The sequence below is a fragment of the Fragaria vesca genome, linkage group LG5 (genome assembly GCF_000184155.1).
Source record: "Fragaria vesca subsp. vesca linkage group LG5, FraVesHawaii_1.0, whole genome shotgun sequence".
Taxonomy (NCBI): domain Eukaryota; kingdom Viridiplantae; phylum Streptophyta; class Magnoliopsida; order Rosales; family Rosaceae; genus Fragaria; species Fragaria vesca.
Genome location: NC_020495.1, coordinates 13294994 through 13319674, shown reverse-complemented (window position 1 = coordinate 13319674; position 24681 = coordinate 13294994). Strand labels below are relative to the sequence as shown.

The window sequence follows — 24681 nt, the reverse complement described above, 5'->3', positions numbered from 1 at the left end:
TACATTCTTAAAAAAAAAAAAAACAAAAAGAATGATATTCATAAACAACTTGCTCTTTATCTGTGAGTCACATGCTATGACTCAAGACTATGGCCATCCCCTACAAGTGAAAGACATTCGCCGCTATCAAGATGAAAAATCTCTTGTCTCCACCGACGCGTCAAAAGCAAAAGCCTAGCCTCAATCACTCGAACAAATCTTCGTTCTCCTTGAAAAAGGAACTACCCCTAACATCGAGCACGCCAACGACAGCTCACCCAAACAAGCCTTATAGATGGTGCATCAAAGCCTACTATGATCCCAAACCTTGAACAAGGATCCGAAATTTTGGTATAGATCTCCACAAAATGAACTCGGTGATATCCACCGTCGCCAGCACAAAGACTAGCACGGTCACACTCATAAAGATAGCACTGAGACGGACTAGCCGTTGCCGCACTATACATGAAACATAGGGTTTTCGGCTACGATTTGATATTTGGCCATTTGGGATCTCATCCCTTATAACATTTACTCTAGTTCGACTTCACTTATGAGTTTCCTTGAAGTTCAAATGATGATATCTAATATAATAGAAATATATATTTCACGTGTTTCTCATAGAAAAATTCGACATTTTAAATGGATCTTAAATTATTATCACTTATTTCTGAGAATAAACTCAAATTTTCTTTTAAGATGAACTTTAACTTTGAGCTTTAAGTTTTTCTTAAATTAAGTCATTTAACGACCATTAAGCCTGTTGACCTCTAATTGGTAGAGAATTATTCTTTCCTTATTCTTGATCAAACAAAATTGTCACCAAAAAAAAATATATATGAAAAGTTGAAAACAGAGTTCCATGGCCACGTGGCAGGGAAACCTCTTTCGAAACTGTCAGTCCCCACACAAAGGCTCCCACTTTGTCCCTTCCGAATTTGAATCCCAAGCACAGAGCGCGAACTTTGAAGCCATCAAATCAAAATCCAATCCAATTTCTATTCAAAGGCTCTGATTTTCTCGAACTCCGTCTCTCTCAGATTCCTTTGTTTTACTAATTTCCCCCTTTTTCAAAATTAATCATATTTAAAATCTTCAAATCTCGAAAAACCCATTCAAATTTCTCTTCTTTAAATCTCTGCATTTATTTTTGGGTAAATTGCCCGGAAATTTAAACCCAAAAATGGGGAAAGAACACGACGAAGCTCCGATTCTTCGCTCCGGGAAGCTTCCTTTTCATCTGGGCAAGTTCCCTCTGGACTTAAATGTCAATATTTGTAAGTGGGTTTGCTTTAAAATTTAAGCTTCAAGTCTTTCTCAACTGTTTATGATACAATTTAGGGTTTAGCGATTTAGGGTTTTTGTAGAGTTAGAGAAAGAAAGTTTTTATCGTCTTAAGTAGGATTGTTCTGATTTCATACCCAAGTCTTGTATTTCAAAAATTGAATGAAAAGATAGGGTTTTGGTAGTGCTTTGTGGCCAAGGTTATGTTAGGTTCAATATGGTGTTGGATGAGTAATGTTGGGTTTGGGTTGTTGAGATCTTGTTTTGGTTTCAATTTTGCAGGATTTAAGTGATTTGGGTTCTTGAATTAGGAGGTGGGGTAGTGATTGTGGAGGGAATAGCTGAGATTTGGGGATATCTAACTGGGATTTTCGATGATCAAGATGAAGACGCATGCACATGTTAAAGGGAGAGGGCAGGGGAGAGTCACTGTGCAGCAGGTGGTTTTTGAGCTCAAGCACAAGGTGGTTATTGCGCTGAATAAGCTTGCTGATCGGGATACTTATCAGATAGGTGTCGAGGAGCTTGAGAAAATTGCAGAGTGTTTGAATCCGGATGGGATTGCTCCGTTTCTGTCGTGTATTTTGGATACTGATTCGGAGCAGAAAAGTGCTGTTCGGAAGGAATGTATTAGGTTGATGGGTACGTTAGTGAGATATCATGAGGGGCATGTTGGATCGCATCTTGGTAAGATGGTTGCTAGTATTGTTAAGCGACTAAAGGATCCAGACTCTGTTGTGAGAGATGCATGTGTGGAGACCGTTGGTGTTCTGGCATTAAAATTGAGCAATGGTAGAGGTGAGGGTGATGGGGTCTTTGTTGCCTTAGTAAGGCCGCTTTTTGAAGCTCTGGGTGAACAAAACAGGCAGGTTCAGTCAGGTTCAGCATTGTGCCTTGCAAGGATCATTGACAATACTCATGATCCCCCCGTTTCAATTCTGCAGCCAATGTTGAATCGAACAATAAAGTTGCTCAAGAATCCACATTTTATGGCTAAGCCAGCTGTTATTGAGCTGAACAGAAGCATTATCCAGGTGACTTCTCTATGTTCATACTTCAGGTTTATCAAATCTGTTTCCCAAATGCTGCATAGGGAACAAATTTTAATGGCATTCATGTGCGCATCACTCGAAATCTTGTTAGCTATAATCACGTTAGGCTTTTTGGTTCTGTTTAGAATGTTTGCTATTGAAAACAATTTGAGATCATGCTCCTTTTGATTTTAAGTTGCTGATGTTATGTGTCAGTGGGATTACCTTTTGTGCTCTCTTCTGTATGATAGATTATGTGTGGGTCTTGGATATCACATTAATGATCAGAATTTGGTAACATGCTGCATGGTATTTCTCTCAATCATGGCAATCCACCTTTAGTACTGAAATCAGTTCTTTTAGTGCTGTCAAGTTATAAAACAGCTCAGTTTGAAACGTCATATGCTTGTGTTTATTTTACTGCATCTTTTTGGAATTTGTTCCTGTACTTGGTATATGTCCTTTTATTGTGCTCAATTTGATTCTCTATTTTAGGCAGGGGGTGCCCCAACACAAAACATGCTCTCTGGTGCAATGGCAAGTATTCAAGAATCTCTGAAGAATAATGATTGGGCAACACGCAAAGCTGCGTGCATAGCTTTAGGGGAAATAGCTTCAAGTGGTGGATCTTTCTTGGGGTCTTTTAAGGCTTCCTGTATTCGCTCCCTTGAATCGTGTCGCTTTGACAAGGTTAGCAACTTAGCATTAAATTAAACATCTTGATTTGGAGAATCCTATTTCATGTGAATTTGTAAAATGTGTCTGTTCTATAATACTGTTGTAGGTGAAACCAGTTAGGGATACCGTCCTACAGGCACTGCAGTGCTGGAAAAGTCTTCCAGGACCTGACACTCCTGAACCTTCAGAAGCTGGATCTTCTATTAAAGGTTTACTGACTGTTGCCAGTATTGATATTTTTGTTTCAGATTGGTTTCTACTAGCTGGATTCTTACTTCAATGTAATTCCTTCAGTTTATCGCCGTAAAATTCAGTAGTCTTTGTTTATAACTCCTTGAGGCTTCTAGATGCACCCTGGTCCCTAGTAACCTGGGGACGACTGTATGCGGTCTCATTGTTTGTTGACATTGTGTGATGCATTTTGAATCCTGTGTGGAATGGAGCTCACATTTGCAGTTTTCATAATGAATTAAGTCAATTATGCTAGCACATGACTGCTCAGGTTATCAAAATAGTCCTCATAGGAAAGTTCAGGTATATCAGGATGAGCTGAAGGTGTTGCAACCATAGGTGGATAAGTATTAGACCTAATATGTATACCAACTTATAGCCTGATATTTTTATTTAAGAAGCTTAGTGGCACTTATGCCTTGTGCTCCAACATCTTTACCTTCTCAAGATATGATGTTGTAGTTTTGGAACAACAGGTAATATTATGTTAAAGTGGTATATTTTGACAATGTTTTTGGCACTACTTTTTGTCCAACATGGATGAATAGCTCGTCTTTCATCATGATGTTGGTTCTTGCTGTACTGCAACATCATTTATGTTATTCAGAAGCCTGCTTGGAAAGTTTAAATGATAAGGAACATCCTTCTTTATTTCAGAAAACTTTTCACCTTAATGCAGTCAGCTTGTTACTTCTCATAATCATTAATCAATCTTTTTGTACAGAAAATTTCTTTGGTGGCGATTACAGTGATATCACAAGTGCCAGTGAATCTGGAAGGAAGGATCGGTCAGTCAGGAAAGCTGTTGTTGGTGCAACTAAGGGCAGGATTCCTTTGTCTGGCAGAAAAACACGTCCAACTTATGTGGAAAATCATCAGCGTTCCAGTGAAGATGATTGGCATATTGAAATTGCTGTTCCTAAAGCACACAATGCCTGTTTGCCAGAATATCAGAATGAAGAATCTGAGGGTAGCACTGTTACAAAGACATTAGAAAGGATGAGCACTGAAGTTACAAGCACACAGGATATGGGATATGAATATGTTCATATGGATGAAAAACAAGAATGTTCTTCTCGGTCCAATATTGTCACTGATGACATCGAGACCAAGTTTGTGACAGTTTCTTGTAACAGTCTTGAGGAGAGTAGTTTACAGAAGCCAGTGGGAAAAAATCAGCGGTTTGCAGTTGAAGAAATTAGTAGGGAGAAAATGTACTCGGAAAGGGATCGTAGAAGTCTCGATTCAACTGTGACAGAATCTGATTCTCATACTCCACATGGATGTTGTTCACAAATGGCAAATGAAGTGTCCTGCATTAGAAAACAACTCTCAGAGATCGAAAATAAGCAGTCAAACTTAATGGATCTCTTACAGGTACATACCTCTAGAATCTCAGATATGCATATGAATTAGTTTTAGTTGCTTCACAATTTGTCATAACGCATTGAAGAATGATTAAGCATATGGTCAGATATCCTGTGCCATGAGCCTAACCATTTAGTTTGTCATAACGCATTGAAGAATGATTAAGCATATGGTCACATATCCTGTGCCATGAGCCTAACCATTTAGTTTTGAGTCTCATCTTTAAGATAAAATCAGTTTAACATCATTTGACTCAATGGCACATACAATTTTACGTAGAAAATGTTCTAATCTTTTTCTTTTTACCTCACTTGTAATAAAATATTGTACTTGGCTGGCTTGCTACTAACCTGTTTTGCTACACAAGCTCTGCTTATTGTTCCTACCTAATTTAGCACTCTTACTGTATTAATTTATTGTCATTCTTGCACAATAGTGCTTACAAGTCAAAATAATTTTTTAAATAGACATCTAAGACATATGTAAGCCCTCTAAATCAGCTTGTGTATTCTGCTTTTCTACAGGCATTTACATCTGGTGTAATGGGTAGCTTGTCCATGTTACAAACAAGGGTGGTAGGACTAGAACATGTTGTAGATAGATTATCTCAGAACCTAGTACATAGGGAGGAACATTCCAATTTAACAACCTCCAAACTCATGAAGCAAAGCCAAAGTGTGCAGTCTCCAAGACTCTCTACATGCACTCCTAGGCCATCCATAGAATTGCGCAACAGGCAGCCTTCACTGTTGTCTGTGAAACATTCTGATAGTTGGGAGGAAAACACATTTGTGAGGAGCCAAGCAAACAATCCTGCAAGACAAGGTACAGAGATATGGAGCAATACTAAGGTGAAGCTTTCCAGGAATCCTGCTGGAAAAGATATTCGGAAAAGTTCTGGGCAGGGAACACAGAGGACAAGTCAAACAAGGACTGATGCTATGTTTACCTCAGCTTCTAGTGCCAAAGTTCGGCAAAACGTTTTAGAAAGCAAGAATAACCTCTGGAAACAGGTCAAGGGTTTTCTCTGTGAAGGGGACATAGATTCTGCATATGTTGAAGCCCTTTGTTCTGGTGATGAAATTGTTCTGATTGAACTTCTTGATAGAACCGGTCCAGTTCTAGACTGCTTGTCGCCTAAAACTGCCAGCGATGTCCTCGGCACTTTAGCATCATATCTCACAGAGCAAAGGTTTATCAACACAATAATCCCTTGGTTGCAGCAGGCAAGTGTTTCTACACATGATTTACTTGTTAACTTTTATTGCCATCGTGCACTAAATCTTTTCATACATAGATTGGGTAAATGGAGGTATTAAGGTGTAATTCTCTAACTTATCATTGAATGTCCCCAATGGGAAAGAAGAAACAGCAAATATATCCCAAAATGCATTAAGTAATGTATTACAAACTTGAGAATTTATTTGCTTTAACAGTAACATTTATAGTGCATTGTTTGGTTTTTCTTTGAATTCAGACTGAAAATTCAGTTCTTTCAGTTTGGGGCTTACTAAACATTAAGGAACAACTAATGGGGCTTGCTTTTCTTTTTCCCTAGCCATTGAAAATTATCTTTTCTATGTAGAAATAGTGCATAGATCAGTGCTAACACATTATGCCATTTTGTCTCACTTAGATTGCTGATTTGAGCACCACTCATGGACCAAATTACTTTGGGCTGTCTGCAAAAGCAAGGCAAGAATTCTTATCTTCCGTTCAGGAAGCCGTAAATATGGAATTTGCCAATTCTTTGGAGAGAAGATCTGTCACTCAGTTAGCTATGAAGTTCCAGCATATCTGGGGTAAGGCTTCATATACCTTAGTATTGATGTGTTGTTTACCACTTGCATTCTTGCAGTTTCTACCTGTGACTAAACCATAAACTTCGGCTTGTGCAGGTTAGTGCTCAAATTATGAATCAGTCACATGAGAGTTTATCGTGCTTGAAAATTCCACATGTAAGTCGTCGGAACAGTTAAATAATTATTATGATGGTCCAAGTCTGGTTACTCGGAATCTTTTCTCAGTTAGAATATTTTGCCTTTTGTATTTAATTTGCCAAATCTATCGATCTTGTAAGGTTAACCAAGACCTAGCTTCTCCATTTTCTGCAATGTTTACGTTTCCATTATCGGTAACTTTAGGTGTGTTATTAATCAAGCTGGTGAGGAAATTTTTTTTAATTTTTTTTCCCGGTTACAAAGTGTGAGGAAATCTGTTGCCCGTGGACATGTTCAATTTCTTCTTCTCATAGAAATATTCAACTTCTTTCGCTGAGAGCTTTCTACGTTTGTCAGCATTTTAAATCTGGGGAACATTGAAAACTGCATCCTTCATATCCATGATCTATGCAATCAAAAACAAATCGAAAGAGCTTGTGTTTCAACTTTTATCACAAGCATTGCTCGGCACATACAATAAAAATGACCCTTGCCCTTTTGATATCACAATACAACTACTATCAAGAAAAATTGGCTGTGTTTTTTGACTGGTTCTCCAACAAAGAAACATGTCATAAGCTACTGGAACAAAATTTCTCTCTAAAACAAGAATTCAAGAGAAGAGGCTTCGGTGTTTCATAGTCTAGACACTGTAAAAATCGAAAGACCATCAGAGGCTTTCTCCGAATCTATGCTAAAGTATAATATCATAAAGTACAAGATAGCTCATACCATAGAAATGTCACAGAACCAATTACAAAGCATTCAGTTCAAATTTTGCCAAAGGGGCAAGAATCTTACTCAAGACACTTAATGGATAGACCGGTTGATATATATATATCTTGTACAGTTTCAACCTCCATCCATTTTCAGGTCAGGGGTTTAACTTCTTGCATAATTTACTTTGCCGACAAAAAACTTGGAGACGAGCTATGAGGATCATGATCACTCATAGGCTCACTGTGGCCCCTTTCATTTCCCCGGTTGCTCCTTCTCCTAACCTCTCCTCCCCCTTCACCATCTTTTCCATTTACATCTCTCTTAGCATGAGTTCCAGAGGTTCCCTTGGGAGCCTCATAAAGAGTTACAGCTCGATCTCCGCTTTGAAGCAAAGGGTCATGGTGTTCTGGTGTTTGAAGACTCTCCAGGATTTCGACAACCTGGCTCATAAGGGGTCTCCCTTTTGGGTTCTGGCTAAGGCATTGGTATGCTAGATGGGCCACCTTCAATGCAGTTTTAAGTGAGTACTGGCCTTCCAGTCGAGGGTCTACAATCCTCAAAAGTTTCTTATTATGATTCAAGAGTGGCCGAGCCCATTCAACCAGATTATGTTCTCGGCTGGGCCTGCTCTTATCCATTGCTCTCCTTCCAATGAGCATCTCAAGCAGCACTACTCCAAATCCATAAACATCGCTTCGAGCTGTTAGATGCCCTGATGATATCAAATTAAAAATGAGTCATGGGAGTCAGAGTCCAGCTAGGACTAGAGGCTTTGCAGCTCAACTATTGATGCTTAGGGGGTTGTACTACAGCTGAGCAAGGACATCAACTTAACTTGAGGAAGTTTAATACGTCGAATTTTCATCTCCATAAGCATAAATATTAACAAAAACAAAAAAATTATCATTTCTATGGTGAAAATTCAATAGGGTAGGAGAGGATGGAGGGAGGTTTATATCAATTTGGAATATTATGTCCTCTCTTCCCTTCTTAAAAGTAACAAATGATGGAATATAAGTTGGTTATATAACAGTGAAGCAGGACAAGATGCCATGCAAGATGCACATTTTATCTTTATACCAGTCGTTTGTGTAAATAGTTAACTGCAAAAACATGCTAGACCAAAGAACTTCTACATTTTTTTGCTTTTTATTTATTTCCTCATACATGCATAAACAATAGTCAGTTTTTATCAAGAAAAGAAAATAATATCATTTAGACAAAAGAAGAATAATTATCAACAATAGCATAACTCAGGAACTTAGTTATGAAACAACTCACCAGTTGCTACATACTAGGGAGCAGCATATCATTATAGTATAACTCAAAAACCTAGTTATGAACAAAACTCACCAGTCATTACATACTCAGGAGCGGCATATCCGTATGTCCCCATCACTCTTGTTGAAACATGGGTTTGGTCTCCCATCGGTCCTTCCTTTGCAAGTCCAAAGTCTGAAAGCTTCGCATTAAAATTCTGCAATTTATAATTGCAATTTTCAACAACAAAAAATCAGTAAGAAATCACTTATTTAATTAGAGCATGAATATTTGTTTCCATCCTTTCATTTGCCAAATATGAATTCAAGATCATTGCAACAAGCATTCCACTTAGATTGATTTTTCAGAGAGCTTTTGGTAATTGCCACCAATTTTTAGAAGACTATCTTTAATTTGAAGGGTGAGTCTCAAATAAATGCTCAATCTTGTAAATGCAAATATAAAATAGCTACAGTAGATAACGAACCGCATCCAACAATATGTTTGATGTCTTGAAGTCACGGTAAATGATTGGTCTTTCAGCGCCATGAAGAAAAGCAAGTCCTTTTGCAGCATCTAAGGCGATCTTCATTCTTCTTGTCCATGTAAGCGTACAACCCACTCCTACCACCCAAACAGAATTCACACTACAGCTATCAAACAAATGCATAATTTCTAATATGAATATGCCTTTCAAGTCTCAATATAAAACATAATATGCATGAAACTTTAGTTTTGACATAGTGGAAGTATCCACTTGAACACAACTGAAAGTTGTTGCCATAGAGCATCTGCAATTCAAGTAAAGGTCACAATGGACTCGAGCAGCAGGTTGTCAAATAAAGTACGATCAACATCATATCAGACAATGAATGCCAAAAACAAATGGTTTACAACTGTTAATAGTCTCTTTTTGTTCAAGAGACTCTAAAACAAAAAGAGATGTTCTAGTATCAATTACAAGCAGGTATTGGGACAAACAAGGGTCCAGATCACTCTAGAACTTGGAGTTGGAAAACTGCCGAAAAGAAATGTTACCCAAATGAAAAAATAAAAAATAAAGGAGAGACTTTTTATGGGTGACACATGATATTCTGAAGCATAGGATTTAAGCACAAGGGGAAGATAAATTTTCTCAAGTGACCAACATAAGCATGGCCAGCTCAGAAGTGCATAAGAATGACCGTCATAATTTACAACATTACCAAAACACACTTTGGTCACTAAAAAGCAATAATCATGGCGTAAATCAAGGGTTATAGCTTCATCATTCAGGAAAAAACACTTACTGCGGAAAAGATGTTTTTCCAAGCTGCCACTTGCCATATATTCATAGACCAACTGGCGGTGTTCATCCTCACAACAGTACCCTATGAGCCTCACAAGATTAGGATGACTGAACTGTCCCAAGTAGTTAACTTCAGCCTGCAAAGACAAAAAATATAGGTACAAAAATGCTTAGACGATTATAATCAGTTGCAAAGAAATGCCAAATCCCACTTATTGGTACTTCAAAGATTTGTATTCACTACTTGTTAAGAGACGAAATTTTATTTAACCAACAAAGCAAACATTTTGGTCCACTTTTTTCTAGTAACAAGGAAGCCCTCATCACATTCAAGCAAGACCGAAACTAAAGAGAGATTTTAGCTATTTCTGGCAGAACTTGTAACAAGTTCAGAAGTAGGAGAAACTTTGCCTTGCACACAAGGAGGCAACATTTATATCTGGAAAGGACTGACTAAAAGATTCAGACTATGCGCCATTCTGTCACCAGTTTCAAAATGGATTTATCTCCCACATTCATTGCTAGGAGGTACCTCTACTTTGTTTTCAAAGATGATATTTCATATTCTTGATCCGCACACAGAACATATTGTACAACAGAATACTGTAAAGCATGATTTCTATGAAAATTAATAAAAAAAAGAGTGAAAGATAAGTCAAATACCAGCCATTCCCTATCACCTTGGTACCCTTCTGGGTTAAGCTCCTTAATGGCAACTTGTGTGGCCGTGTAACCTGGCCTCACAGTGTCATCAATGACTCCTTTGTATACAATTCCAAATCCACCTTCTCCAAGAATGAGATCTGGTCTGAAATTTTTTGTGGCCAACCTCATCTCATCGTGAGTAAAGATGTGGACATTGACATATCCGGGATTCTGGCGGAGGTCTTTGATGTTCTTTGTAACCAAAGGAGTATCGCGTGGTGTTCTATCCGGGTTAGGTTGAGATACCGAAGAGTCATATCCTACTTCATAATTGTAATCACAAGAACAATAAAGTATTACAACAACACTCATAAACCAAATCCTACTTCATTTAATTAAACATACACTCCAAGTTTCACATTTACTCCCATAAATGTGCCTTCACCTTATAACTCGTAGTTCACTAGACTAACAAAGAATCACATCGCTTGCTGGTAGCTTCTAAACAGCATGCAAATTATATGGTGTTTATGCAGAAAAATAACTTTGACAGAATGATCAACATTCCTCTGCGCAAAAAGCATTTTATGTTCAATAACTATCACAACATCACCTACATCAGAATTTTGAACTTTAATTAAAAAGTACAAGCAATCCCTTCATTCCAAACACTCCTAACCCGTGACTTGGCATACCAAACCCAAAAACCAACATTAAAATCGCATTTACTCACAATATTTCAAACAATGCCTCAAATCCAATCACCTGATTACAAGCACATGATTGCAAAAACTATGACTTTCCAAAATGTGCAACAAAAAAATCCTAAATTTGATTGCTGAAATGTTAAAAAGGAATGGTAAACATACCTTGTTGGGTTTTCTGAATAAACTTGGATTCCTTCTTGTGGTCACTGAAACAAATCCCCATGAATCTAACAAACATTAACCAAAATCCTTACAACAAATCCCCCGAATCACATTTCAACCCTCCCTCCATTTCCCGGCATTGACAAATGACACAAAAGCCCCTCAATCAGCCTCCACCGACATGGTCACTTGTCAATGCCCCTTTGGAACTCTATCTGCAAAATCCGGGTCCGGATTCAAATCTGGGTCGGGGCAAGAAATGCGATGTGGGTTCGCTGGAGAAGCGGCTCCAGAAAAGCCACCAGAGGCTTTGAAACAGAGAGATGATGAGGAGAGAGAAAGTGGGGAGAGATTTAAAGGACAAGTCTTTGGAAAAAAACCAGAGAGAGATTTTTGTCCAGTAGTTGTTGTTCAAGGTTGAGAAGCCAAAACAGGCGAACATAACGGTAAACCAGACATGTTGCTACCCAATACCATGTCACTCCTTCCCTCCCGGAAAAACCAAACCAAACTGAAAACTAAAACTAAACTTATGAGTTGTAAATTGTTTTTGGGTTTTTGGGTTTCTTTTTTGTGTCGAGCAATCATTGAAAGATTTTTGAAAGTGGGATTTTTTTTGGTTATTTTGGGAAGGTTTTTCACTCGTTGCCAGTTGCCACTTCGGCCACTTGGTCAAGGTATTACCGAAACTGCAATTTGTTTTGCGAAATTGATCGAATATGGTGGAAGTGTAGACAGCTTAGATGAGAGTGACTTGTTTGTTTGAATTTTAAGATATGAAATATGGTCTTTAAGACTTGAACCATGATATAATGACAATTAGTACGTCCAAATAACATGATTATTAGATTATTAATGAGTCACTTCAATGGTGTTGGAGTTCTTAATCTGAAATTATAGATGACTGAGGTTATATACATATAAAATCAGAGGGGTATGTCGGGAGGGTGATAGGATTAGGAGGTGATCAACGAACAGTTGACCGGTGCCGGCCAACATACTTGTAAGACATTTTTTTTTAAGAAATTAACAAAATGAAGCTTCGTTTTAATCTCAAAACTCATATGTGATGGATTGTTTCTCGTTTTTATACTCTATCTAAATCTATCCCTATTATTATTAGAGTTGTGTGTATTTGTATTTAAAATGCATATTCAAACAGAATAACAGTAAAACATCTTTTAACTATAGGATGAAGTTGAATAATGTTCATCTTTCTTATCTTCAAAGATGTGCAACGACATTCTATGAACCTTGATATCTTGAGTTTACTTCATTGTTATAATTTTGCGAATCAATAGTTTTCTGAAAAATCTAATACAGAGTTGTTATGTTTTTTTATCTTTAGATTTAATTTTTGAACATAAATATATAAATTTACGTGGCTAGACTCTTTCTGTAAACCCAAATTTTCACTTAGCTAGGCATCGGAACGGGCCAACCCGACCCAATACCCACGAAACCAAATCAGTCAGTCCCTACTGACGACTCTAATTTCATTCACTAACGCAGCACAGAGCATAGTTTGCAGAGAATCCTTTGAAAAATGGCCGACGAAGCCAACAGAGCTGTAAGTCCCTCTTTCATCTTTCTCTCTTGATTTTCCAGTTTTTTGATCGCTAGCTAGTAACCAGAAGGCAATGTTTCACAGGCCTTCATGGAGATTCAAGGTCGCATGATCGAGCTCACGGCCAAACTCAAGCAGGTTTCTTTTCTGACCCACTTCAATACTCAACATGAAAAATAGGGTGAAACCCACAAGTTCTTAGTGGAGAATTGAAATGGGTTTTCAGGTGCAGAACCAGATGCGAAACAAAGAAGGAGAAAAGAAGCGTGCTTTTCTAACCCTAGAGGAGATTCGCCCTTTGCCTGAAGACGCTAATACTTACAAATCTATAGGTAACTTCACTTTTAATGAGTCTCAAGTTTTAATCTTTCCCCATGAAACTTGCACCCTTTAGTTTTTTTTGGGTTTTTGAGATTGAATTTGATAGTTTTGTTTGGATTTAAATCTGTTTTGCAGGAAGAACGTGAGTGTTGGATTGCTTGTTCTTTTTTATTAAATGGATTTCAGGAATGGTTGATTTGATGAGGTAGCTAGCTATTACATGCATAGATGAAATGGTGTGATGTACTAACCCTGTTAGTTATGGCGAGCAGGTTTGTTTTAGAGCCAAAGTCAGTGTTGGTGAGTGAACAGGAACAGAAGCTCCAGGATAGTGAGAGTGCAATTGCCTTGCTACAGGTATTCCTCTTCTTTCTTGTACATCTTTCGATCTTAAATGTACCTATTGGGAGATGCCACTACTAGTTGAGATGTAATTGTGGATCAAATTTGTGTATTCGTTGTATTGGAAATAGGGAACCATATGTACATGGACTTGAAAACCCCGCACTAATTCACCTGTTGCCCTCATTTACTAACTTATTTGGCATTCTGAATCTTTTTGTTAAAAGGATGTTTTTGCATTCTGTAAACCACCTAAGCAATTTGTGCTATATATAACTGCAATGTCATACAATGTTTTTGATTAATCAATCATATATATTTTTTTTTATCAGTTTCCACTCAAATGTATGAATGTAATTGATTTACAGTTCTGATTCTGTTCTGTTGAGGTTGAAGGATTGTATATTCTACTATTCTATGATTGCCAACTCACTAGGATGTCTCCTAGTCGGTGTCAATTTTTTGTTTTTTTGGTTACTATTTTTTTTTTTTTTTTTGTAACCTGGTTTCACTTGAAGCTGTAAGTTGTGAAGCTTTGACCATCTTGTAATGCTACTTTATTACAAGTGATAGGAGGACTGAACTAGGAATTAGGATAAAATAATAAACTTTATCTTAAGTCTGTGCCTTCAAGACATGTTGTCAATGGTTAAAGTGTGGTCATCTTTTGAAATCATGTTTGTTTCTTGAAAGAAGGAGAGTTTTTAATCGCGTTACATAGGCTTGTCTGTGTGCACACTTGTATTAAGTCAGCTCAAGCCGTTTTCTATTTCTATTTTGTTAACTTAGTTAATATGATTCCATGTCAACACGTATATATGCCATGTTATATATAATTCCTAGGTATTTCATATATCTCTTCTTTTTCAAAGTTCCTGTCCAATCTTATGTAAGTCTCTTTACCTAATCAAGCAATAAAGTGAATCTGTGATGCACTAGTCAATATCATGAATCATGTTCATGAATTTGATGCGTTGAATCCTTGATTTTTGTGTTCATGGAAATGCTTGTGGGGGAGAGAGATTGAAGAAAAAAAATAAGTGGAATTTTGTGGGATTGCTGCTGCTATGTTAAGGTGGAACAATGATTTTTGAAAATATCTGAGGAAGAAAGTGGGGTTGTGGGATTCTTTTTGGTTAAAGATTTTGTAGTGCTCTAGGTTGTGACTTGTTCTATGATTGCATTTATGTATGATTTAAGTAACATGTTTCTCATCAAAAGAAAAAGAAAAAAGAAAGGAACTCAAGACCTTGTCACGGTGTAGATTGTTTCTTGGTTACATTCAACTCCGCTAAACTTTAAAAGATAATGATGCTGTTTTTCTTATATGGACTTTGGTGGAAGCAATTTGATTTTTTTTTCCCTCTACAGACCTCAAAGGAATACATTGAGAAACAGATTGGAGAGGTGGAGACCAACTTGAGGGAGCTATTGAACCAGGATCCAGGTCTTGCTCGTCAGATAATGTCCATGACTGTTATGTAAACATTCAGATTATTCAAAGTCTTCTCTGCAGTGAATTTGTTTTGTTTCATTTGTACAACACATGACATTTGTAGAATTAACTGGTTTTCATCTCTACTACTACCTTGACCACTGAGTGTCTCAATTTTTCGTAATTTTAGTAGTGGATGGATCATATTTGGTGACATGATCATGAAGCAACTCGGACAAGTTAGTTCTTTCTTCTGTATAAGATCATATAAGATAACCCATTTTGGTACACAGCCTGTTATCAAGTGAGAAAGGGTGGCACAATATAGCGTTGATAACCTAATGCTAATTGTATTCTTAAAACATGATCATGCTCTCTCAGAAGAACGACCAAATTGGACAAACATTTCTATACATTCCTCGTTTGTTACGTATGTACGGCTCTGAAAACAAACCAAAGAAACAAATTTATTTTTCTTGTTTCAATCACCGCTCTTCAAATTTACTGCAACCAAATCATATTCTACAGCTAATTAGTTACATATCAGCTAGCCAAAGTCTGAGGCATGTATAGCAAAATAGTACTAGCTGCCAGAAACTCAAAGACAAAAGCCATGTCTATGCAACGTACCAGGTCGATCACGTATATGCGTCTGCAAGAAACCAACAAAATTTATATGAAATCTTCCGAAGTTCCAAGCAAATGATTCCATATCACCAACTCATCAAGATAACAATGATCCTTTAACAATGGAGTAGCTGATCATATATGATCACTTTAAATCTGGAAATGCAAATTAACTTAACCACTATTTTATATCTTTGTGTTTGTAGTACACGCATGTGAGAGAGAGAGAGAGAGAGAGAGAGAGAGAGAGAGAGAGAGAGAGAGAGAGAGAGAGAGAGAGAGAGAGAGAGAGAGAGAGAGANAGAGAGAGAGAGAGTAGAGAGAGTAAGTAGTAGTAGTAGTAGTAGTAGTAGTAGTAGTAGTAGTAGTAGTAGTAGTAGTAGTAGTAGTAGTAGTAGTAGTAGTAGTAGTAGTAGTAGTAGTAGTAGTAGTAGTAGTAGTAGTAGTAGTAGTAGTAGTACGTAGTAGTAGTAGTAGAGTAGTAGTAGTAGTAGTAGAGAGTAGAGAGAGAGAGAGAGAGAGAGATTTAGCTAGCTAGAGCCTTGAGATGCATGTGGATTAATGTAACTCCAAAATAGTTGCTATTAAACTAGCTACTACAGCAAGAGCTAGTGTTCAAGTTTAGAATGTATTGTCTATATATAGCTTGTTCAGATTGGTTCATGGAGTTCTATATTCCTTCATTACTAATATATCCTTAGCTAGCAGTTAGCTTCCAGTATAGAGTTAGTTGTTCGTTTCTGATATGGTCATGGCAGCAGCTCCTTGGTTATGTTCTTGGCAGCTGCGGGCTGGTTTGGTCGCGATATGCATTTCTTTCGTGTTCAATACCAACTGCGCGATTGCTGCTCGGCAGTTAATGAGATCCAGTACTGGACAGGATCATATTAGAAGGAACCTGTTGGACAATGGACTAGGTCTAACACCACCTATGGGGTAAGTATGTAGTGAAGATACGCACTTTTCTTTTCAAACTTTCAGTTTACCGTATGGAATTTTCTAGGGTACTTACATGTTTGTGATACCTACATTTACCGATATGATAACAAATTTGTTGTTGTTTTGGTAAAGATAATCATTATTTGGGTAATTTTTGTTCTATCAGAGATAATTACTCAACTTAAGATAATTTACAAGTTTATGAATAGTTTGTTGTCACTGTAGTAACTTGGTTTAATTATATGTAAATGTGTAAAACAAATGTAGTAATTTTGTTGTCAATGTTGTAAATTTTACTCATTTAACTTGTCATTTTTATTCAGTTAGTGGTAAAATGAGTGTATGGTATACATGCCAGTACCGTAGACAACCCCACTGGTAGATATGTTAGACTTTATTATGGCCAAATAATGAGTTTGGTACATACAGTTTCTCCAAAGTGATGCGTATAGACTGGAGTTACTGTCAATATACATGTAGTGTCTTGATTAAGTATTCAATTTGTTCGAACAATAAACGTGGAAATTATTTTCGCATGATTATATTATGTTTTTGATCATTGATGAGCAGATGGAATAGTTGGAATCACTTCAACTGTCACATTGAAGAAAAATTGATCAAAGAGACGGGTAACTATATATATTTATATAGTTGATTCATTTTGAGTATTTCTACAAACGGATTTACTTGTGGTAGAATTTTATGCAGAGAAACATTTTACTTAATTTCAAACTTTTTGACAGCGGACTCGATGGTATCAACAGGACTTGCTGCACTTGGCTACGAATATATAAATTTAGGTACATACGTAACTTGCAGCCTTAAATCTTGTCCATCACCTAGTAATATCGAGTACAGAACTTCAATGTTTTAGTAACTACTTTTCTCTTTCACGTTGTTAGATGATTGCTGGGCTGAACAGAATCGAGATTCTGAGGTACTTAATTTTCTGCTACTACTTCATTTATATATACAAACATCTCTGCAAGTCTGCATCCTCTCCTAGACTCCTAAAATGTGGTTCAATGATAAACCATTATGTTTTAGTTTCTGTATCTATATGGATCAACGTACACAAATTCGACAAAATCATTTGGCAGGGATTTTATTTTATTTTTTTCAAGCGTAAAAGTCTAGCTTTTTTGTGCATATATATCACTCATTCTTGAGGACAATTTGGCAGGGAAATTTGGTTGCAAAATCTTCAGCATTTCCATCTGGAATCAAGGCTTTAGCAGATTATGTCCACAGCAAAGGGCTGAAGCTTGGGATTTACTCTGATGCCGGGTAGATTTTCTACTCTTTACTAATTACATTTCTTTGGGCTAATTGTAACTAATTGCATGCCAAACTTGGTCAGATTAATTACCAGAACTTCTAGAGCTAACAATCAGTAATCAGTATATGTTGTGGTGTGTGGCTAATTTCTTCTTTGTTTTTTAATCTACAGAACTCTAACATGCAGTAAAGAAATGCCCGGATCACTAGGCCATGAGGAACAAGATGCACATACTTTCGCTTCCTGGGTACGTATCATCTCAAATTTTGGGGCATAACTAATATAATTAGATATATGATACTACTTGCTTTAACCAATGAATTGATTTCACCAATGAAAAATTGTCTTGTAAATAGGGAATTGACTACTTGAAGTATGATAATTGTCACAGTACCGGTACAAGCCCTAAGGAAAGGTATTTGATGCCTTTTGATTAAGTACCAATTGATCATCTAAAATTATTTCCTTGCATATAACGTACTAATGTTCGTGACCGTGTTATTGGTAAATAGGTATCCAGTAATGAGTAAAGCTTTACTGAACTCCTCAAGGCCTATCTTCTTTTCCCTATGTGAATGGTGAGATTAAATTACCCTTTTTTTTTCTTACACCACAAAGTAAATGCTTATATAATCAGACCAAAAATGCGTATGACATGCATGGACTTCTCACATTGTATTCTTTGATCAATGCCAATCTCTAGGGGAGTAGAAGACCCTGCAACCTGGGCTGCCAGTGTTGGAAATAGTTGGAGAACAACCGGAGACATTTCTGATAACTGGGATAGGTGAAAATTAACATATATATACGTCAAGCACATTCAAGTATAACTGATTCTAGACGTACTGCTATAGATCTTTTTGTGTTTCTTGAGCTTTATTGTTGCCGTAGATGATGTTGTTATCAATAATATGTGGAAAACTTAACATCAATGTTCTATCGATGCTAGTATGACATCTCGTGCGGATCAAAATGACATATGGGCATCATACGCTGGACCTGGAGGTTGGAATGGTACGTGATAATTAATCTCCAAAATTGAAATATCTGATGCAAAAGGTTTTTAGAGATATAGGAAAAAAACGTAATATACCTAATGATTGAGATGCACTACTCCCCTCATACCAGATCCTGATATGCTTGAAGTTGGAAATGGAGGTATGACTCTCGAGGAATATCGTGCACATTTCAGCATCTGGGCATTAGCTAAGGTTGCACGACAGTAACACATACCAAATTAGCTACTTAATCACAAGTTGGTTTTTTCCCCCTTAATCTGGACTCATGCATATCTATTTACGTATGCGCTGAACAGGCTCCTCTGTTAATTGGATGTGATATTCGATCTATGGACGATGCGACTCTCAGTCTGTTAAGCAACAAGGAAGTCATTGCAGTTAATCAAGGTAAGAAATGATCTGATGAAACAACAAAACAAAGATACAAGAAGATGAGAACAACAACAATAACAATGTTTCTATGTAGTTGGATCTTAAGTGTTTGTTTAATTAATCTTATCTGTGAAACAGATAAACTAGGAGCACAAGGGAAACAGGTTACGAGTGGTACAGATTTGCAGGTAAGTAATTGATCCTATAGTACCCAATGGACAATGCCAGATCTAAATTAGTAATGCAATGACCACATGTATCATATTTTTCAACAATTAGGTGTTTCAAAAATCAACCAAAATACTCCTAAAAATAAAAAATAAAAATATGCCTGCAATATGTATGTAGTTCATGTTTGCCATGATCGACTAATTTTTTTTTTTTCGATTTGACTGCTTTTATTTATGAAATTTCGATCATTGAACTATTTTGCAAACCAATGTAACATGTATGCGCGCATGTATTAGTTGTGCATTTTGGAGGGAGCTTTTTACCATTCGAATGTTACATGCATACAGTTTTTGATCAGTTTTCCGTTCAATCTTTACTATTAGAAAACGAGACGCTATTTTGGTGTCTTTGGTGAAGCCTGCTTTTTCTGAATTACTAAAAAAACCAAGGTAATAGAAAATTCTCAAAAATATAAAAATAAGTTACTATAGACATAACCGTAAAACACCACTGAAATTTTAAGGAGATAAAAAAAGACGTGATTTGTTCCTAATTTTGGTCGAGCAGTTATCTAAGAAATAAGATAATCAGATTCATTCCACTATAAATGAAGCAGTTCAAGTTAAACTTCTCCCATTTTGTAAACTCACGTAAAAAGCTAATTTAAGCGAAAGTGAAATTAAGCTATATGTTGCAGGTTTGGGCTGGCCCTCTTAGTGATAACAGGGTAGCATTAGTTCTGTGGAATAGAAGTCCTTCAAAAGCTACGGTCACAGCTCATTGGTCCGACATAGGCCTCAAACCAGCAACCGTTGTCGAAGCCAGAGATTTATGGGAGGTCAGATATAAAACTACCCAACATTTAGTTAGTAGAGGAACCAAGGCTTAATTTCAAGCTCTCAATTTCATATTTCTTCTTTCTCATAATATAACGTGTTCTATGTGGTTCGATTGTGCAGCATTCAACTGGACCATCAGTAAGTGAAAAGCTCTCTGCCGATCTCGAGTCCCATGCTTGCAAAATGTACGTGCTAACTCCCAAGTAATTGCTTCGCACATCCATGGAAGATGGAGATCCGTTATAGTGTTATACAACACACTAGGGTTCATTGCATTCGTTATGTGGATGTAAATAAATTATAGTACACACTTAGTTAGTGACTCCATCACTCAGAATTTCTGGTTTATGGGTACTACAACTAATAAATTATTTCATAAAGTTAACTAGAAACGAACACTCAAATGTGTGTTTTTAAGATTTATCTGTTTTGTTTAACAACTCGATCTACGACATCGGTCATAGTTGTAAAATGTTAAATAATGACAAGTGTAGTTCAAACTTCTGGAAATCGGTCCATAATTATGAACCATTTCAAGCTTCCTAGATTGTTCGTAAGAATGGGAGCTAATTATTTGGACAATTCCAGCATACACGAATTTGGGAGCTAGATTATCCTGTATAATATGTGAAAGGAAAACTTAAATTAGAATTTAGCCTCTCATAGCCGCCAGTCAGCAAACTTCCTTGAAACTCAGCGGTCGTACACGTTTCAATCTCACAGGCTCCGGCGTGGGTCGCAAGAAATTTGGTCGCGCCACCCATTTGACCGCACTAGCGTCAGCGACCATACAACTCTCCAGAACTCCAACATGCACGGAATATGGACAAAAGAGTTAGACTAGTCAAATCAACTTCCTGGTTGCTTGATTCTAAACTATTACCAATACTTTGACTATTTCCCAGTCAAGTTCTCCAAACTCCACCGTATAAAATGGTGTAAGAAACCTTCATTAATCTCATACCAAGCTAAGAAAGCAATCACTGTTAGCAAAAGAAAAATACAATCGCAGATTTCGGGGTGACGTACTTTGAATAGTTTGAGATGAATAGGGTTGCGTTGAGGTCCGTGATCGGAGGTCTGCGCAGTGGCCGGAGCTGGAACCAGTACATTTCTCCTGCTGCAGCTAGGAATGTTGAGAGTGCGGAGTTTCAGTGGAGGAAGATGATGAGCACGGGGTCGGCTTCAGCTGAGAAAGAGGAGAAGGAGAGTGAAGTGAAGAAAGTGGAGGATAGCACGGTGGTTTCGAATTACTGGGGGATTATGAGGCCCAAGATTACTAGGGAGGATGGGACTGAGTGGCCGTGGAATTGCTTCAAGGTAAGAGAGCTCAGTGATTAAACTTAGTTGTTAACTGTGTTTATGCAGCTCAATGATTAAAATTGTTAATTGTGTTTATGATCACTAATCTTAGCTAATTTAAAGAGGGATTTTTGATATTTGAACATTTGGGTTTTGTGAATTAACGTAGCCATGGGATACTTATCGAGCAGACACGTCCATCGATCTGAGCAAGCACCATGTGCCCAAGAATTTTCAGGACAGAGTTGCCTTCAGGGCTGTCAAGTTTCTTCGAGTTCTATCAGATCTTTACTTCAAGGTGAGTTTACCTTTGTTGCTTCTTTTTCTTTTTGAAGTTGGGATTTTCAGTCTAATTCTTGGAAGTCAATCATCAATCAGCCATAGTCCATAGAGCACTAAGTAGCAGATTGCAGTTGTACACTTGTACCAAAGGTAGAAACTAGAAACATATATTCTTCTTTGCAATATGATCTCTCAAGTGATGAAGTGCAAATTGCAGGAGCGGCATGGATGCCACGCAATGATGTTGGAAACTGTCGCAGGTGTCCCTGGCATGGTGGGAGGAATGGTGCTGCACTTAAGATCTCTCCGGAGGTTCGAGCACAGTGGTGGTTGGATCAAAGCTTTGCTTGAAGAAGCAGAGAATGAGAGGATGCACCTTATGACAGTAGGGGAACTCGTGAAGCCCGTGTGGCACGAGAGACTACTGGTTCTGGCTGCGCAGGGAGTGTTCTTCAATGCCTTCTTTGTGTTCTATTTGCTTTCCCCCAAGATTGCACATAGATTTACTGGGTACCTGGAGGAGGAAGCTGTAATATCTTACACAGATTATTTGAAGGCTATTGAAGATGGCAAAATTGAAAATGTGCCGGCTCCTGCTATAGCCATCGACTACTGGAGGCTACCTAAAGATGCAAGACTTCTTGATGTTATTACTGTGATTCGTGCTGATGAAGCTCACCATCGTGATGTCAACCATTTCGCATCTGTGAGTAATTTTACATTTCCATGCTCATTAGTACTAATCTTAGAATTTTGTTACCTAGATAAGCTTTGCTTTGCTTTGACATAAAGTTTTGAGGCCTATAATGAGTACCAAAGCTGTCTGTGTTTCAAATGCAGGATATTCAATTTCAGGGAAAAGAACTGAGAGAAGCACCGGCTCCCATTGGTTATCACTAAGCAAGACTTGTATGTGAAAATCTAAAGATCAATTTCTACCTAATATAATCTACCCATCTTGTATATGACCATTGATCAATGTACGTACTCTATGATGTACACGCAGTAACGCCGATTGTTCCTCAAATAGATATAAGAGTGTAAGATGTATGCGATTAATCTTAATTTCGATTTGATTGTACCTCAAGGTCTTTACAACAGTTTGTGATGATTGTTTCAGAATGCCTTTGTCTCAAGCTTCTGTATCAGGTCCAAATGCATACAGGGCATTTTGCAATTCTACTATTCTGCAGATGATCGAAACCGAATTTTCTAATCAAATTTTTGCTCTCAGTTAATGATGAATGTAAGTGTACATGAGGCGGTGCACCTAATATTATTACTCTGAATACACAGTTAGAATTTTCAATATTCAATCACTTGGAACTTTTATCTAGTCTGGAAGCACATGCATGCTCATTTCAGAGCTCATCATTTTTGCATAGTGCTGCATCTTGCTGGCTCTGCATTATCTTAATGGTGTCTTTGAAATGGCAATTGAAAATTGATGGAGGTGTCTAGTTGTTCAATTAGGTCATATAAGTATTGTTTTTCATACTGATGAAGTTGACATATGAATTTGCTTACTTGAAACTTCATTTTTTTGTTTTCCTTTTCCTTTGGTGAACTAGGCAAAATAAGCTCAAAACTAAGACAAGAAACTCATCAGGGTCTCAAAGGGATGACATGAGCGGGCAGATTGGTGACTAGAAATCCAGGTTCGACGTCGATCAAACTCTTCTTAGTTAGCATATCATGACTGTCAGATCACTAAAAAATGTAATGATCAAACAGCTCAAAATTAATAAAGGTTGATAAGTACCGCTGAATCTGATTCCTAACAAAGCATAGGAGCTACCATCCTCAAGCCAAGAACATTTTAATCAAGTGCTTCAGCCTTCGAAACCTGGTCATGCCACAACATAAAATTTCCCTGAAGACCCCATGTAATTAACTAAAGGGATGGACATGATTAATATTTAACATGCATGTAGGGAATATTACTTTAAAAGAAAAAATATATATATTCTAGAAACTACACCACAGCTCCATGCAAATGTTCATTGGAAGATTACTGAGAGACTGGATCTGATGACATGAACATGTTCATAGGGTGTGGCTCTTACGAGAACTTTCAAAATAAAACATTTACGAAAGAGAGTGAAATTTATACATCTTTTTATTTTTATTTTTTTGAAATGAGTAATTCATTGAAGAAGGCAAAGCCCAAAGAGCCCAAGGCCCAGAAACAAATAAAAAAACATTGTGTTCTATCAACCAAATTACCTAGCAGAAGATAGAAACAAGGAAAAAATTCAGTTTACTACCCTGAATTTTATGTCTAAAATCAGTTTGATACCTCATCTTTTTTTTTAATCAGTTTCATACCTAAACTTTCAAAATGACATCAATCTCGACTAAAATGACTAAAATAGCCCTGGTTAATCTTTTTACCCTCTCAGAGTTAAGAATGGCAGCGGCGACGGCCGGGGGAGGAGGAGGGGCTGCTGCCGGGGCCCATTGCTAGTGGTAGGGGTGGATGCCGGCGCCGGTCATGTGGTGGATTTGGAGGCAGGGAGAGAGAGAGAAAGAGGATAAAAAGATTAACCAGGGCTATTTTAGTATTTTGGTCGAGATTGATGTCATTTTGAAAGTTTAGGTATGAAACTGAATTAAAAAAAAAAGATGAGGTATCAAACTGATTTTAGAACTAAAGTTCAGGATAGTAAAGTGAAATTATCTCTAGAAACAACATCAGCTAAAAACAGAGAGTGACGAACGGATTCAGCTCGTCTGCAGTAACTGCATGGGAATTTCATAAAATCACAATCCTCCAGATAATCTTATGGTCAGAAAGCTGTCACATCAACTATTATCAGAATTAGATGTTTTTTCTCTAACTGACGTTAAAACCGATTACTTACCCTTCACTTCTTCCTATCTAAAGAACTCA

At 37.3% G+C, this 24681-nt stretch overlaps 5 protein-coding genes across 5 annotated transcripts; 4 read left to right on the top strand and 1 right to left on the bottom strand.

Annotated features, from left to right (window-relative positions):
* The first annotated feature begins 1646 nt into the window (after nucleotides 1-1646).
* LOC101293690 (microtubule-associated protein TORTIFOLIA1-like) lies at nucleotides 1647-6474 on the top strand. Its single transcript, XM_004301341.1, has 7 exons — nucleotides 1647-2297; nucleotides 2790-2984; nucleotides 3079-3181; nucleotides 3928-4580; nucleotides 5096-5797; nucleotides 6208-6373; nucleotides 6470-6474. Exons 1-7 carry the CDS (start codon nucleotides 1647-1649, stop codon nucleotides 6472-6474), a joined length of 2475 nt encoding a protein of 824 aa, XP_004301389.1.
* Nucleotides 6475-7166: 692 nt separating this feature from the next.
* On the bottom strand, nucleotides 7167-11868 carry LOC101301296 (serine/threonine-protein kinase At5g01020-like). Its single transcript, XM_004299701.1, has 6 exons — nucleotides 11294-11868; nucleotides 10443-10747; nucleotides 9781-9916; nucleotides 8979-9115; nucleotides 8585-8708; nucleotides 7167-7943 (listed from the first exon to the last, which is right to left on the bottom strand). The coding sequence occupies exons 1-6, from the start codon at nucleotides 11367-11369 to the stop codon at nucleotides 7411-7413; spliced, it is 1311 nt and encodes a 436-aa protein (XP_004299749.1). The 5' UTR covers nucleotides 11370-11868; the 3' UTR covers nucleotides 7167-7410.
* A 908-nt stretch (nucleotides 11869-12776) lies between these two features.
* LOC101302750 (probable prefoldin subunit 1-like) lies at nucleotides 12777-15173 on the top strand. The gene is made up of 6 exons (XM_004299706.1): nucleotides 12777-12863; nucleotides 12945-12998; nucleotides 13087-13192; nucleotides 13317-13323; nucleotides 13454-13538; nucleotides 14895-15173. Exons 1-6 carry the CDS (start codon nucleotides 12840-12842, stop codon nucleotides 15006-15008), a joined length of 390 nt encoding a protein of 129 aa, XP_004299754.1. The 5' UTR covers nucleotides 12777-12839; the 3' UTR covers nucleotides 15009-15173.
* A 1005-nt stretch (nucleotides 15174-16178) lies between these two features.
* Nucleotides 16179-20593, top strand: LOC101301008 (alpha-galactosidase-like). The gene is made up of 15 exons (XM_004299700.1): nucleotides 16179-16521; nucleotides 17095-17153; nucleotides 17268-17324; nucleotides 17427-17461; nucleotides 17708-17811; nucleotides 17975-18050; nucleotides 18160-18218; nucleotides 18316-18381; nucleotides 18507-18590; nucleotides 18753-18817; nucleotides 18932-19014; nucleotides 19119-19209; nucleotides 19333-19382; nucleotides 20063-20203; nucleotides 20325-20593. Exons 1-15 carry the CDS (start codon nucleotides 16331-16333, stop codon nucleotides 20409-20411), a joined length of 1248 nt encoding a protein of 415 aa, XP_004299748.1. The 5' UTR covers nucleotides 16179-16330; the 3' UTR covers nucleotides 20412-20593.
* Nucleotides 20594-21164: 571 nt separating this feature from the next.
* On the top strand, nucleotides 21165-22748 carry LOC101302164 (alternative oxidase 3, mitochondrial-like). The gene is made up of 4 exons (XM_004299704.1): nucleotides 21165-21524; nucleotides 21676-21804; nucleotides 22006-22494; nucleotides 22629-22748. Exons 1-4 carry the CDS (start codon nucleotides 21249-21251, stop codon nucleotides 22686-22688), a joined length of 954 nt encoding a protein of 317 aa, XP_004299752.1. The 5' UTR covers nucleotides 21165-21248; the 3' UTR covers nucleotides 22689-22748.
* Nucleotides 22749-24681: the final 1933 nt, after the last annotated feature.